Consider the following 16,600-nt stretch of genomic DNA (forward strand, 5'->3'; position numbering starts at 1 on the left):
GGGGATGAACACTTTCAAATATAAGGAATAATAATTGGAGAACATTCGGAACATTATTTAACGTGGAAGATTTGACATACGCTTGCACTCAAGTGTCCTGAATGGACATTTTCTAAAGCTAAAAGTACAGGCGTGACAGAGAGCGCCGCCCCTCGGTGGGATTCTGGTACTACACTACCAAGTCAGAAGAATAAAGAAATATGGAAACCTTTGTTTTTTTCCTTCTTCTTCTGATGATGATAATGAAGGGATGAAAATCAAAGGAAAACACCAGTGACTGATTGTTAAAATGTATTTTTATTTTCCTCTAAACGCACGACGTAGCCATTTTCTTTAAAAAAAAAAGAAAAGAAAAGATCGTCGTTGATTTAAAAAAGGTTCTTCTAATTGTGAATAAATGCATATTTTTCACAATTCAAATGTACACCTATTGTTCAAAATTATGTAATATTGTCAAGCAAACCCCTGGAAGCTGTGAAATTGTTTTCAGAAATTTATTTTTTGTTTTACTTTTCAGCGAGTATTCTGATTTCGATTCTATGGTATGATAGAATTAAAAATGGAAGTCAAATAAGATTTCACATATGCGAAAGCAATAGTTACGAATTCTAGCTCGGTAATTGTTTTATAGATATGTTTATTTTTAGGGAAACGTGACGTGGTCGGTAATCCATTAGGTGACCTAGCTTTCATATTGTGCTGCTTGACGATCCGCTTGTCGGCAATCGATTGTGATTGAGTTCCGCACGGGGGGGGGAAAATGGCGGAGCGAACGCCAGGAGGCTCTCAAAAGGCTAGTGCTAAGGTGAAATTACCCTTTCCGTTTGCATCCGCACCATCTTATAAGCAATGTGTGAACAATGATGATATTAATGTGGGCGGAACGCCGGCGAGAATGTAAACTATACGCCAGTGCTAGCTCCTACGACACTCTGCTAACATGCTAATTGTACCTCTGCTAACCTTCGCTTGTGTGGCCACACTTGCTACTTGCGTGAGCGGTTCACGAAATGAAAGTCGCAATCCCTCCCCCTCTGCGAAATTATTTTTTCGTTAAATATTACCCAGGTATGATGCTAAGTGCATCTGACTCGGGCTATTACATGAAATCCGACTTAAATATAGAAAAGGTTTACCTAACAGGCATTTTGGCCTAACAAATCTAGCGGTAAATTGCGATTTGTGCTAATGTGTCGCTAACAACCGACTTAAACGTGAATTGTACAGTTACCACGACATCACTATTGCACACTTTTCCATATTGTACCTCTGATTAAGCAGCGTTTCCGGCGATGGATGAATAAATGAAGAATACAATGATAATAAATGACATAATGGCAGCAACGTGACAATGTTTCCTAAAGCTGTCAGTCCGTCAAAATGCTTAGACCGGCAGGAGTGGCCACTTCAACAAGAGTAATACGTACCAATAATTTTGAGAATTGGATGGTGATTATTATTAAAAAAGTAATTTTTGTGTTGAGTTGAAAAAAAAAAGACAGTGGACCGTTTTTTGTTTAACCACTTCAAATTCGAGTAAACCACATCTGCATCATTTCTCAACATATCTGCTTGTCAATTTTGTTTCATTTGCTATTTGAGAACTCCTTTTTTTTTAGTTTTAATTGTAAATTGAATTTAGAATGTCCATTAATATGCTTGTACAGGCAGAAATTCACAGGTATTCTCAAAGAGGTTAATTGCCCTAAAAATTTGACTTAAATAATGTAAATGGAGTATAATTAATGAGCAAAGCAATTTATGCAGTAGATTAGATCATGTATTTTTGTCAATATTTTTCTGTGAATTTATTTTAGGATTTTAGAGGTGTTTGAAGTGCTCATCCGATGTTTTTTTTTTTTATTTATTTTTACATTCCACAAAGATCGTGGCTGCTTGTCACATCCTGGTTGAAAAGTTGCCATTTTTTATATTGTATTTTGGGATCCACAGGCACTGCTGGAGAGCAAACTAAAGTCTTTCAGCATCGGCAAAATGTCCGTGACCAAGAGAACCCTCAGCAAGAAGGAACAGGATGAGATCAAGAAGAAAGTAAGTACTAACACCACCACACCCTTCCAAGATGTTTGGAATTGACTTGTGGATATGCGGTTTAGGTGAACATTTTAGCGGTTAAATACACAATTTTTAGTGTGAGCTTCGCAGTAAACATCAACTGGAGTTGACAAACAGCTTGAAGTAAGCACGCTTTGCTTCTTATTTGGGATACAGTCTGCTGAACTGCGCACAGGGTGGACAAAATAGAGTACAACACTCATTTAAGATATTTTTTATTCTGGAAATAAGACATGGATGGTTACAAAAGAAACATAACTTTTTCCCTCATAAAGTGCACAAAATTAAGAATATAGGTGTGTAGAGGTGCATTTTTCAGCCACTAGTTTGTTACAGGTTGTCAGAGAGGTTATCTTTATTCATAAAACTGCAGCTAAAGGTATGAATGAATGGCGTAATTTATCTTTTTTGCTTCCTCCCTTCAGGAGGATGAGCGTGCAGCGGCGGAGATCTACGAGGAGTTTCTTGCTGCCTTCGAGGGTGGCAGTGAGGGGAAGATTAAAGCTTTTGTCCGTGGTGGGATCGCAAACGCTACAAAAGGTACGACATTCCCCGATTTTACGTGAACGCAAAGACCAATTTCATCTAATGACTGATCCATCCAGAGTCCATACATATGTGGCCATTGTGTGAAATCCATAGTTCCAGTGTTTCTTTACCTGTCTGTAAGAACTATCGACGTTTTACACTTTTTGGGGGGGTTGTGTTGGGTCCATAATACTTGCACGTTATGTGCACGGTAGTGTTTAACAATACAAAATACATTTTATCAAATTTATCGAAGGGATAATCTGAAAAATACTTGATTCTAAAAATATTTGGTAGCTGCAGCCTGAGAGCCAGTGCATGTAACGCCCAAAATACTGCTGGGCTACTGGGGCAGTACATCATTCCCATGTGTTTTTGTCTCTATATATCGCGAGAATCCATTTATATTTAGACTAAACGGCCTATAATTCACCTGCCATTTTCCAGGTGTAGCCTCACGTTTTAATCATCTTGTTTTTTTTCCCCCATTAGAAGAGGCAGCGACAGATGAGAAAAGAGGCAAACTGTACAAGCCCAAGTCCCGCTTTGAGTCCCAATCCAAAAGCATCCTGCCCCTGGAACCCCCACCTCAGTTTCCAACAGTAGACAAACGCCATGTGAGTACCAAACGCAGTGACAAAAACAAGCTGCTGGTTATGTTGTTTTTTTTTTTTTTTTTTTTTTAATTCCACAACTATTTTGCAGTCTGCCAAGAAGACCAGTGAAAAGGAAAAGAAGAAGAGCAACCTGGAGCTTTTCAAGGAAGAGCTTAAACAGTACGTCCTGGCATTCACTGCTGTCCTAACTGCACATCTAACAATTTATTTTACGTTTACCTTACATAATGATTTGCCATCATACAATAGGGTTAACAGATCTATCGTTTACAATCGGTGGCACAGAATATTTTCACACCAGATCGGGAGGAAAACTCACTCGACACACTCACCACACGCAAGATAATCATTGAGACATCCAATAATCACATTTGGTCATCTTCTCTGTCTATTCTGCTTCACCTTTGTGAGATTCATATGTGATGACATTGAATTTTGTATTTTTCATTTCCTGATAGAATTCAGGAGGAGCGGGACGAAAGGCACAAGATGAAAGGACGAGTTAGTCGTTTTGAACCTCTGGGCGGCGCGGAGGGAAGACGTTCATGTAAGCGTCCCCCAAAACCTGCTCCGCTGTTTTTATACTAGGTCTGATTTACATCCCACGTCATCTGTCCCGATACTTACACACCCTCCTGATTTACGCTTTTACCCCCCCCCCAAAAAAAAAAAAGTTACAGTGCCTCTCTGCTTTTTTTTTTTTTTTTTTTTTTTTTTTAGCAGATGGTTCTTCACGTAAAAACTATCAGTCCTGTTGTAATTTTGACTTTGAATACAGTGGCTGTGAATATCGGTTTACAACACTTCTCATCAGACATCCTTTTTGTGTGTCTGCAGTTTTGGACGACTGTGCACCCGGTTCGCACGACGTTGGCGACCCGTCTACCACTAACTTATATCTAGGAAACATCAATCCTCAGGTAAATTCAGACGGTCATGTACATCATTAGGTACGACTGCGAAAGTGTATTCGTGCACAAGAGGCTGCATCATGTAAATGTCTACTGTAGCAGCACGTTAACCAAAGTTATTCTCCTATGCTGAGTTCCAAGTCGATGAAAATGGTTGTGATCTTGAGGCTACTGTGAGGACTCTGTATAATCCAGCGCTGTACTGGTTTGTGTTAGATGAACGAGGAGATGCTGTGCCAAGAGTTTGGCCGCTACGGACCGCTGGCCAGCGTGAAGATCATGTGGCCGAGGACGGACGAGGAGAGGGCACGGGAGAGGAACTGTGGCTTTGTGGCCTTCATGAACCGGAGGGATGCCGAGCGGGCCCTCAAAAACCTCAACGGTATGTTGTCCTTTTTCAGAAATGTATTGGTGCAAAGTCATGTGAACCGTGTTTAAGCCCCCTTGACACGTTATGCTACGTTTAGCGAGTGTGAGTGCTCTGATGCATTGATGCGTTCCCTCTTGCACGCTTGTGAGAAGTGGGCCAGTTCCTGGCATATAGGCATATTTCATGCACGTCATTGCATTCCGTCTTTGCATGGCACAAGTAAATGTCACGGCTTGAAATTATACAGCATGAGTACATGCATGCATTATATCGCTCCTCTCATGTATTGATAATGGCCACCTTGCACAATGAGTATTTTTTTTTTTTTTTTTTTTTTGTCCACTGCAGGAAAGAGTATCATGAACTTTGAGATGAAACTTGGATGGGGCAAAGGTGTGCCCATCCCCCCCCACCCCATCTACATCCCTCCGTCCATGATGGAGCACACCCTCCCACCGCCTCCCTCGGGCCTCCCCTTCAACGCACAGCCCCGCGAGAGGCTCAAGAACCCCAATGCCCCCCTGGTCCCTCCGCCCAAAAACAAGGAGGACTTCGAGAAGGTAACTCGTAATGACGGCTTGTTTTCTGTGTTTTTCTCTCATGGGTTTTTTTTTTTTTTTTTTTTTTAACCAGTGTTAAATGTTACTCTATTGAGTGAAAGGTAGCTCTTGTTAGCTATCATTGTTGCTTAGTTGAATGAGTTTATACTTGTTTGAATTTGACTAGGCCAGTGTCACTTTTCAAATGCATTTTTTATATTTCACCTGTTGCCTTTTTAACAATACTCACGTTCTATGTCTATTATCTGATGTGACTTCATATACAGACTCTGTCGCAAGCCATAGTCAAAGTGGTTATCCCAACAGAAAGGTACATGCTTTTTTCCTCTTTTTTTCCCCCTAAATTGGTGTACAATCTCAGAAACCAAAACAACACAAACGGCATCCCATAGTATTGAAGTTGGATCAGTTGATCACTGCATGCTACTGGGGGCTGGTCTGTGTGCGTGAGCAATGGTCGAGGTCATCATCTCTTCGTAGGCACGCATGCACACGCACGTACTTTTTTTTTTTTTTTTTTTTTTAAACTCGCTTGTACATGGAACCTCCAAAGTGATACGCTATGGATTTGGATTTTATTTAATTAGTTTTACTTTTCTTGAACACGACATATACAGTCACTTGCATTTGACGTCTCCGTGCTCGCAAATCTGCACAGTCGAGCACGAAAAATCACACGTGTGAAATTTGTTACCAGTAGAAAAAATGGATATTGAACGACGTCGCTTATTTTGTGTAGTCTTGACATTAATTTACGCGTTTATTTCATAAACGTTGTTAACTAAACAAGCCGGCCCCAAAACAACCGGCATTCACCCGGAAACAGGAAATGCAAGTTAACCGTACCGAGCATGTATGGAAGTTAGGGCGAAAGGGCATGTTTAGAGCTGCTTCACGTACTGCGAGCGCATTTACGTCGAACGTCAACATCATGAGCCTTGTCTAAGGAAATTCAGTTTACACCACCCCCACAACAATACATCACGATTGCCGACAGACAAACTTTCAGCATCTTCAAAACATTGCAACTATAGACCGTTCATGTTTATTCCTTGGCAGGCCAGTGCGTTTAACTTTTCTTCAGATAAAGTTTGCCAGAGCAAGAATTTTTATTGATGAAAAATGTTAAGTACTGTTTTATATCATGTTCTACTAATATCAGTTGAAACTGTAAAATGATCATTTCTGAGTTTGAAATTTTAGTTTTTCTATTTGAGTTATTTATTTTATTTTTAACTCTAGTAAGTTATTTTATTCCATCCCTAATCACACCCGCAACTTTATCCGCGAGCATGACTGACCACACCTGTGCATTTTTCAAATGTGAGTGACTGCATATATTTATTTCACCATGATGTAACGCTTGAGATTTTAGCATCCGAGTTCATGTTCTCTAAATGTAACCTGTAACGCGAGGCATTTTAATTACGTGGCGTGTTGGTGTGAACACTAGGGCTCACTGTTTAAAAGGAGTGTCCCCCTAGTCCTGTGACTCCATTAACAGAATTAAGCTCATTTTGCAAACAATACAACTAAAGTGTCAGCTAAAGCATTCCAGAACAAATAATTCCTCGAGTGTCCCAAAATGCACACCACCCTGTCGTTATGTGATTGCGAATGTAAACCTAAATTATGACCGAGAGATGCGTGGGGTTACGCATCTGTAACACAGTTTCAACTACATAACACACAAACAACTGAACACTAAATGTTGCAAAAGTTCAAATCATCTTGGCGTGTGATTGAAACTTAGTAATGAAGTTAAAAGAAAAACTGTTGTGGTTCGACCCTGATGAAGTTGTCTTATCGGAACATATTGCGTTTGACTCTGAAGGTTCCACTTTAATCATCCGTCACATTAGTTTAGCAGTCATCGGAACGCTGCATTTTTTTTGCTGCGCCACATGCGATTCAAGCCGCTCACACCCGACGTCTGACTATTGCTCACCCACGCCGTCCTCCCCCCGTGGCCTCTTGTCACGCCATTTGGGACCTCAAGTCAATCCGGCCCCACTGCCAAATCCAAACAAGCCACTCTGACTTAGACTTAGCCATGACCTTTGACAATGGCCTTGGTGAGCAGCACACGTTGAACTGTCTGCGGCAGCGCGGGACCTGAAAAAGGCGTCATGGGATGGATTGGGAAAGTATACGGGATTGTACCCCGCCATTGGTACGATCGGCTCCAATACCAAGTAATTGTGATCTGTGTTGATTATGATGAATCAATTAATCAATTAGTCCGATTTGGCCACCATCTCCCAAAAAAATACTAAAATAAAATAATGACCGCCAGTTATCCACTTAGCATCACCGCTAACTCGTTGATGCTCCCTTGCACACACTACATCACACCAGTCAGCAGAGCAGAGTGACACCCCGAGAGGCGACATTTGGACATATTTTTGTCCGCCCGGCGTCCTGTCAGTGTGTCACGTTCCCAAGTATCTTTTATAAAGAGTCTGAGCAGTGCATTAAAAAACATTCAACTCAACTGTACTTATATGTACCGTAATACAGACAGACACCAGGGCATTCATTAACTTGCACACAAATATCACTTGACAATAATAGTCATTCACATTGAAATAGGCAAAGTGATAGATTATTTGGAATTTATGCTTGGTCACATGACACCTTTTGAATGTTGCCTCAGTGTTAAGATGCAGTTTATGCTACTTTTCGGCGTTAACGATGATATTTCCTTGTATAGTGGACGGAATTTAGTAACGAGATTCCAAAAAAAAAATCACCTATACATAAAGCAGGTTATTTTCAGACTAAAATTTTTAAAATAATGCTTGAATTGAAAGAATATTGGCCTTGAGCAACTCCATTTTTTTATAGCGCCGTTTAAAATAAACTGCATCCGAAACAATTAAAATAAAACGTAAAAGACAGTTGAACATTATTTTAAGACGAAATAGGAACAAAGTTAAAAACTACAAACAAATGAGTTGTACAAATTTACTTTTCGCGCATTACAATGAATATAAAGAGAAACTTCAAAAGAAAAAAAAAAAGAGAGCGGGTCTCGTAGCATAAATGTGGACTCAGAACATTGTGGAGCGACTTCATCCCAGACTTCCTCAACGCACGGCAGCATTCATTAAAACCCGCAAGATTAATACTGTGTGTATTATCTGCTGTAAACCCCATTTTGGCCCTTCTGGTATTTAGACTTTGTCGCGCATCTGTCATTTGAAATTAGACTAGCAACTTGAACTTGAGTAGGACAACAAATTTAGTTCCTATTGAATTTTCGTTCAAGAGGCAGCAGTTCAAAGTGTTCCAAACCACCGAGCATAAATAGAACTGTTTAGTGTAGCTCTTTAGACTTCCCAGCCGGTCTGAATCTGTTTGCTTTAACTGTGTCTTTCTTGTAGGAATTTGCTCTCTCTCATCCACCGAATGATCGAGTTTGTGGTGCGTGAAGGCCCCATGTTTGAAGCCATGATCATGAACCGGGAAATCAACAACCCCATGTACAGGTCAGCCATTCCTCGCCTGCCCCACTGACTTGTAATCCACCTGCTTTGACATTTTGATGTGTGTTCTCTTTGAAGGTTTCTGTTTGAGAACCAAAGCCCAGCACACGTTTACTACAGGTGGAAGCTCTACACCGTACTGCAGGTTAGGAATGCATGTCGATTGTAAATGCTGTAATTGCGGGCCTACAGAGCGCACCGGATTATAAGGCTCACCCAGTACTTTTGTAAAGGATTTTGGTACCGCACCTGGGTAAAAGCCGCAAGTGCCCACATTGAAACAAGTGATATTGACAAAGAAAGACGGTACAGAGAGTTTTCAAAGTTTTAATACCTTAGCTTAGTTTAACATAGCAACAACATGGTAGCACGAACAGGGCTCTTTAAAAAATAAATAAATAAATAAATAAACATACCGGTAAAAGAAATCCAGCTGCGGAAGTTACACAGTAGCAACACGCTAGCACAGCAATAACAGAGCCGGTTAAAAAAAAAAAAATACCTATATCACTGAGATGCAGCAGTAACAGAGCAGAAACACGCTAGCGCGGCACTAGCAGGGCTGGTAAAAAAAAAAAAAAAAAAAAAAAAAACATACCGGCAAAAATCACTTGAGACGCGCCAGTAACACAGTAGCAACACGCTAGCACAGCGCTAACAAGGCCGGTTTAATGAAAAAAAAAAATAACTGTAAAAATCACTGAGACACGACAGTAACTGCAACAACAACAACGTAGCACAGCGCTAACGGTAGCCCAGTGCTAACAAGGCCGGTTTAAAAAAAAAAAAAACACTGGTAAAAGTCACTTCCCCGGCACATATATTACACTGGTCTTGCGGTTACCTTTTTCGCTCGAGTGCCATCTTGCGGCTGTTAGAAAAAATTTACAAATTAGCTGCATCACCGCATAAGCCGCAGGGTTGAAAGCGTGTGGGGAAAAAAGTCGCGGGTTATAGGCTGGAAATTATGGTAATTGAAACTCCACTCGTAATTTCAATAGACTTGTACAAAAAAAAAGTGGTGGTTGTCTCCGACAATAATTTTGATATTAACACGACATGGTGATGTTTCCAGGGTGAAGCACCAGTCAAATGGCGAACAGATGACTTTAGGATGTTCAAGAACGGTTCTCTTTGGCGCCCGCCGCCACTCAATCCCTACCTCCACGGTCCGTACGACGACGGCGAAGAGGAGGAGGAAGATGAGGACTCTCTCAAGAAAGGCTGCTTAAAAGAAGAGTAAGACGCGTTGTGCGATCATAGAAGTTGTTTGGAAAAATGGTTGCAGCGTGTTTTCCTCTGCGCATTTGCAGCGAGCGGGACAAGCTAGAGGAGATGCTTCGCGGCTTGACACCCAGAAGGGGCGACATCGCCGAGGCCATGTTGTTTTGTCTCACTCACGCCGAAGCCGCTGAAGAGATCGTGGAGTGCGTCACGGAGTCCCTTTCCATCCTCAAGACCCCTCTCCCCAAGAAGGCAACCGCACAAATTTATTCTCCCTTCATCGTACATGGGTTCAATGGTGTGACAAAATAATTGAATATTTCTGTCATGGTTTCAGATTGCACGGTTATATCTGGTCTCTGACGTGCTGTACAACTCCTCTGCCAAAGTAACCAACGCCTCCTACTACAGGAAATAGTGAGTTAATGCTGTTCCATTTCTGAAACATCCGCCTAAAGGGGACATATTCACGAAAAGTGACTGTTTAATTGCTTATAAATCATAACAACAGAAATGGGCAAACAAATACCGTAATTCCCGGCCTCCAGAGCGCACTTGGTCATAAGCCTCACCCAGTACATTTGTAAAGGAAATACCATTTGGTACATACATACGCCGCAGCTGTGTAAAAGCCGCAAGTGCCCACACTGAAACACGAGATATTTACAAAGAAAAATGGTACACAGAGAGTTTAATGCTAACGCTAGCACTGCACTAACACTAGCGCTGTGCTAACAGGGCCGTTTAAAAAAACAAAAACAAAAAACAACAACATACCGGTAAAAATCGCAGAGACACGGCAGTAACAGGGCCGTAACTAGTAAAAGTCACTTGCTTGGCACATACATTCCCCTTGTCTCACTCTTACCTGTTCCGCTCGAGTGCCCCCTTGCGTCCGTGAGGGGAAAAAAAAAATGCACAAATTAGCCGCATCACCGCATTAACCGCAGGATTGAAAGCATGTGGAAAAAAGTTGCTGCTTATAGGCCGGAAATTACAGTATGTACACATGCATTGAACACAAACTGTATGAAATCATGAAAATCCTTTTTGGGGATTTACAGACTAACTGCAAAATAGACTGCAGACTTGTGCTAATGGCTGGAACACACTTTCAGTTTGACTTTTGAGTGCACAGGGTGCATTCAAGGACTGCCAGGCATGTGACATTCATCCCCTTTTGTTCCTTTTCCTCCTTCACAGCTTTGAAGTGAAGCTCTGCCAGATTTTCGCAGACCTCAACGCCACGTATAAAACCATCCAAGGTCACCTGCAGAGCGAAAACTTCAAGGTCTGCAAAACGAAACGTGAATTTTGTAAAGCCCGACCTCGGGCGGGAGTGTGCGTTTCTCGCTCAGCCGTATCGTCTCCGCTGTTACAGCAACGTGTGATGTCGTGCTTCCGAGCATGGGAGGACTGGGCCGTGTATCCGGACCCCTTCCTCATCAAGTTGCAGAACATATTCCTGGGTCTCGTGAACCTGGCGTCCGAAAAGGAGCCTGTCGGGATCCCTGTTGAGGTAAATGATGAATAAGTGCGTGCATCCATCCATTTTCTTTCCCGCTTATCCTCACGAGGATCGCGGGGAGTGCTGAAGCCTATCCCGACTCTGAACGGGCAGGAGGCGGGGCACATCCTGAACCGGTTGCCAGCCAATCGCAGGGCACATTGAGACAAAAAGCCGCACTCACGATCACATTTAGTGTCCAGTTAATGTTGCATGTTTTTGGGATGTGGGAGGAAACCGGAGTGCCCACCCGGAGAAAACCCACGCAGGTTTCGGGGAGAGCATGCAAACTCCACACAGGCGGGTCCGGGATTGAACCCGGGACCTCAGAGCTGTGAGGCCAACGCTTTACCAGCTGAGCCCACCGTGCCGCCTAAATAAGGGCATATCGAAGGAAAAATATAAAATGTTTAACAGTCACCTCTGAATTGTGAATATTTGACTTTCCAGTAAGTGTGTCTACATTGGTAACGATTATTTTTAAAATAGTGTATTTCTGAGAGGTTGTTTAAAATCATTCCAATTAACTCATTTTTAAAATATTTTGTATAATTAGCATGAAGTAGCAGCCTCAAAACATTCACTCCCCGTTTTCCACATCTACGTATATATTGCAATAATTACCACAAATTTTTGTTTTTTTTTTTTGGCCTGCTGCCTTTTTAGGACGCAAATTATTCGGGCTTGAATCAATTATGACCTAAATCATAACTTTATGCCATGCCACACAACATAACGCATAATTGTGCGGCAGTGTGAACCATTACAAAGTGATGGAAAAAAAAAATGTAACGCCAATCTCGCACTGGATTTTTCAGCAGCCCGAGCCCACGGAGGACATCGACGGCGCCCCGATAGGCGAGTACGTGGACGGCTCGCCGATCGAAGACGTGGACGGCTTGCCCATCGACGCCGGCCCCATCGACGGGGCCATGATCGACGGGGCCCCCCTCGACGACTTAGACGGCGTTCCCATCAAGCCCATGGAGGAGGACATCGACGGGATTCCCTGTGAGTAAAATGCAATTGTGTGATTTTGAAAGATTCCTTTTATAATAAATCATAAAAATGAATGAAACCTGTCACCTTTATGTATTTATCTATTTACGCGTCATATTGCTTCTCTTTTCAAGTCGACCAGTCGAAAGAGGCCACTTTCAAGGTGGCGCCCTCGAAATGGGAAGCCGTGGACGAGTCGGAGCTGGCCTCTCAAGGTTGGAATGCGTTCAGCTTTTCATTTTTCAATAGTCATAATCAGTTTTTCTGGAGATGGTATATTTTGTATCACCTTCAGCTGTGACCACCTCGAAATGGGAAGCCTTTGAGCAGCCCGAAGAACCAAAAAGGTGAGCGGGGGGGCGAGAGTTATTCCTCCCAAAGTTGGACAGCATTAGCCTGTATTGTGTCTTAATGGGCGCGTGCGTGCTCGAAGGTTCGCAGAGAACAGCGACGACGAGAAAAGCCCCCACGCGGCAGCGGCCCCCCCGAGCTCCTCCAACCCAGTCAGGGACGACGCAGACCTGAAGCCGAAGCTCTCCGAAATGAACGAGGAGAAACGGACCAAGCTACGAGAAATAGAGGTGAGAGACGCTCTAAAAGTGAAATGACCAAGGAGGCGGCGTCAAAATTAATTTGGGACACAAGTGGAAACGGAAATGAAGCTTGTCCTTGTTGCCTGGTTGGTTAGGCAGTGAGTGTGTGTGTGTGTGTGTGTGTGTGTGTGGGGGGGGGAGACATTACTAAGTAAGTTACTTCACACTTTAAGTAGTCAGCGCACACCAAAATATTTCCCGTAATTTCCGACCTGATGAGCGTGCCTTTTTCCATACGCTTTCAACCATGCGGTTTATGCAGCTAATTTGGGGGGCACTCGAGCGGAAAAGGCAAGAGTGAGACTGGTGGAATGTATGTGCCGAGGAAGTGACTTTTGCCGGTCTGGCCCCGTTAGCACTGCGCTAGGGTGTTAGTGCCGTGTCTGTTATATTTACTAGTATGGTTTTTTTTTTTTTCTTCTTTTAACCAGCACTGTTAGCGCAGTGCTAGTGTAAGCGCGGCGGGGCTAGCGTGTTACTGCCGTGTAACAGTAATTTTTACCGGTATGTTTTTCTTTTTTTTTTTTTTTTTTTTTTCGGCGTCTGTTACCGTTAGCGCAGCGGCGCTAGCATTAAACTCTGTGTGCCGTCTTTCTTTGTAAATACCTCGTGTCTCAATGTGTGTTTTAATGTGGGCACTTGCGGCTTTTACACGGCTACGGCTCATGTATGTCCCGAATGGTATTTCCTTTACAAATTTACTGGGAGAGACTTATAACCAGGTGCGCTCGGTAGGCCGGGATTTGCGGTACTCATATGTGGCGCTAAGCATTGGCAAATCCCCCGATGTGCGACAGCTAAAATTAAAGTACAAGCTTCGATTACTCGTGTTTTCGGCAGTGTGAGGTCCCTTTGTAGGCGAACACAACACAACCTTTTAAAAAGTGACACCGTCCATTATAAGGCGACTTGGACTGTTGTCACAATGAGCTGCTTTGTCATTCCCAACAAGGTGAAAGTCATGAAGTTCCAAGACGAGCTGGAATCGGGGAAGAGGCCCAAGAAACCTGGTCAGAGCTTTCAGGAGCAGGTGGAACATTACAGGGACAAGCTGCTGCAAAAGGTAGGAAGAACGGAGAATAGTAGCTAAAATATGTCTGCGATGGTCGAAAAGATGGCAATACAACACGAGTGCACAATGAATATGAAATGTAGAATGTCAGCCTTTTGATATAAAATAATAAAAGCTTACTTGTGTGGTGATGTTTTTTTTTTAATTAGGTGATGACGATTTTATTTTATTATTATTATTTATTAACCCATTATATTTTATTTTACTTATTAGTTTTCTAAATAGATCTCCATTAATGAATTCTTGTTTAATTTTTTTTTTTTTTTTGCATGGAAAATTAGAAATTCCTCTGAACATAAAGTTTTAGTGGGAATTTTGCGATGTTACTTCTTCTTTCTTCTTTTCCTTTCGGCTTGTCCCGATAAGGGGTCGACACGCTCCTCTACTCTTTCCCATAACTTCATCGTGTGGCCCGTCATCTTTACTCCTCTGTAGTTTCCACAGTTCTGAACATCACTTTTGTTCTTAAAAATGGGAATTAGTACAATTCTCCTCCACTTTTCTGGCTTCTTCTCTCCCGCTAGTATTCTTTTGAATAAGTTGGTCAAAAACTTCGCACCCACCTCTCCAAATTGCTTCCACACCTCCACTGGTGTCTCATCAGGACCAGCTGTCTTTCCATTTTTCGATGTTACGATGGCTTGAATTGATTGAGAATTGATTCATTTGAATGTTTTTTTTTTTCTTGTAGAAAATTTGTGCATTTGTGAGACAATAGTCTCGCAGTTTTTTCTGAACGAGTTAAACATTTTGGCGTCGTAATGTTTTTAACTGATGTCGAAATAAATCTGGAAAAAATGTTCGTTTGTAAAATGCGTGTTGATTTGTGCCCGTTGCAGGAGAAGGAGAAGGAGAAACTGGAGCGGGAGAAAGAGCGGGAGAAGAAGGAGAAAGAGAAAGCGGACGCAAAGCTGAAAGACCTGAAGAAGGAGAAGGAGAAGGAGAAGGAAGACACGCCCACCAGGAAAGACAAGTGAGTCCAACGCACACTCGTGCTGTTCCGTCTCGGAGCGATCGTTGAGGCGCGCTTGCTTCCCCGTCCGGACAGATACTCGTCCCCGGCCGTCGAGAGGAAGCGGCGGCACAGCACCTCCCCCAGCCCCACGCGCGGCGGCGGCGGCGGAAGACGGGGCCGCTCTCCGTCCCCTCGCTCGGAGAGGTCCGAGCGCTCGTACTCCAAGGACACGTCCTCGCGCTCCTCACACAAGGACTCGCCGCGCTCCGTCGTCAAGAAGTCCTCAAAGAGGTACCCGCATATCGTGTAAATTTATATGAACTTGTGAATTTCACGCCGTCATTCTCCCAACTTTTACCCCTCCCAGATCGCCGTCATCCCCTCGCACTCCCAAGCGGTCGCGGCGGTCGCGCTCCCGGACGCCCAAGAAGTCGACCAAGAAGTCCCGCTCCAAGTCCAGGTCGCCGCACGGCCGATCTCACAAAAAGTCCAAGAAGAGCAAACACTGACGACGCAGACGACTACTTTCGAATCGCCGCCGCCGCGTCGCGTTGTAGATTTCATGGCGCCGATGGAGGGGAGGTGGGGGGGGGAGGGGGGGGCGTCATAATGTAAAGACAATGAAGTGTGCATGGGTGGGCGGGGTTACTCCTTGATGTTTTATATTGTACAAAAAAATGTGCTTGTGCGTGTCCACCTATCCCCCCCACCCCCACAAACACCTCTCAGTGGAATTGATTGAGTGTGATGACAATAGTCCGCCATTCGTTCATGCTGTTATTTTCTGTTTTTGTAGTTCTCATTGAAAATAATTCCTAATAAAAGTTTCATTTCTAATCTCTTTAGCGTGTCTGCACGTCTGTTCAAAAGTCTTTATTATTGCCTCCCAACAGATTTAGTAATTTTTCTTCTTATTCACCGCTTTTGTACTCAGACCGAAGAACTGATATAAATACTGCTTTGGCATCTATGTTAAAGTGAGTTGAGGTGCTTCAATTAGTGCTTTGCTCTAGTGGAAGGCAAAATCTGATTTTTAATTTGCAAAATAAAAAAACTTCTGTCCAGGAGAATTTTGCACATACATTAGTGCTTCATGGCTACCTGAAGAAATCATAAATTGGCAAAATGTTTCATACAAATTTTAGATTGAAATCAATGGTAGTTAAAGAATAAAGTCGTATATTGTAGTAAAGTGTGTTCAATAAATACAGTATTTTCAATATGATGGGAAATCCATGGTTTATGACCTTGACATCCTCTATTTCCATATTACAAAAATTACCCGTGTACCTTTGAAATGTTTTTAATATTATGCTTCGTGTGCTATTTCTTGCCACTAGATAGCGGCATAGACAAAAACATCACGGGCTACTTCATTATGTACACTTGCACTGTAGAAAAAAAAAAGAGACAAAAATCGGCCTTTGGGAATGATAAATCCCCGTAATTTGTTTTTCAACCATTATTTTTATTATGTAAAACGTATTCAACCCAAAAATGTCGCTACTTGAATGAGATAGGTGTGGAATAAGATGATGGGGGGGACAAGTTCAAAGTCAGAAGCAGAAGGTCAAAGTTGAGTAACGCCAGTCAGCCATTTTGTTTCCTCATAGAAAATATTACAAAGTGTAACAAGAAATGAGCCGGTCCGTAAACACTTGCAGTTTCAGGCTTCGGTATACAAGTTCATGACAAGCGTA

At 42.7% G+C, this 16,600-nt stretch overlaps 1 protein-coding gene across 1 annotated transcript; it reads left to right on the forward strand.

Annotated features, from left to right (window-relative positions):
* Positions 1 to 672: 672 nt before the first annotated feature.
* u2surp (U2 snRNP-associated SURP domain containing) lies at positions 673 to 15,741 on the forward strand. The gene is made up of 25 exons (XM_061805713.1): positions 673 to 805; positions 1,954 to 2,052; positions 2,502 to 2,616; positions 3,097 to 3,221; positions 3,310 to 3,380; positions 3,680 to 3,768; positions 4,059 to 4,141; positions 4,349 to 4,514; positions 4,851 to 5,062; positions 5,329 to 5,372; positions 8,449 to 8,553; positions 8,629 to 8,695; positions 9,626 to 9,789; positions 9,864 to 10,026; positions 10,112 to 10,191; positions 10,978 to 11,065; positions 11,156 to 11,293; positions 12,100 to 12,292; positions 12,415 to 12,495; positions 12,576 to 12,627; positions 12,714 to 12,861; positions 13,826 to 13,936; positions 14,785 to 14,918; positions 14,994 to 15,191; positions 15,268 to 15,741. Exons 1-25 carry the CDS (start codon positions 761 to 763, stop codon positions 15,407 to 15,409), a joined length of 2,913 nt encoding a protein of 970 aa, XP_061661697.1. The 5' UTR covers positions 673 to 760; the 3' UTR covers positions 15,410 to 15,741.
* The last annotated feature ends 859 nt before the right edge of the window (positions 15,742 to 16,600 follow it).

Source organism: Syngnathoides biaculeatus, chromosome 19 (assembly GCF_019802595.1).
Source record: "Syngnathoides biaculeatus isolate LvHL_M chromosome 19, ASM1980259v1, whole genome shotgun sequence".
In the NCBI taxonomy this organism is placed as follows: Eukaryota; Metazoa; Chordata; class Actinopteri; order Syngnathiformes; family Syngnathidae; genus Syngnathoides; species Syngnathoides biaculeatus.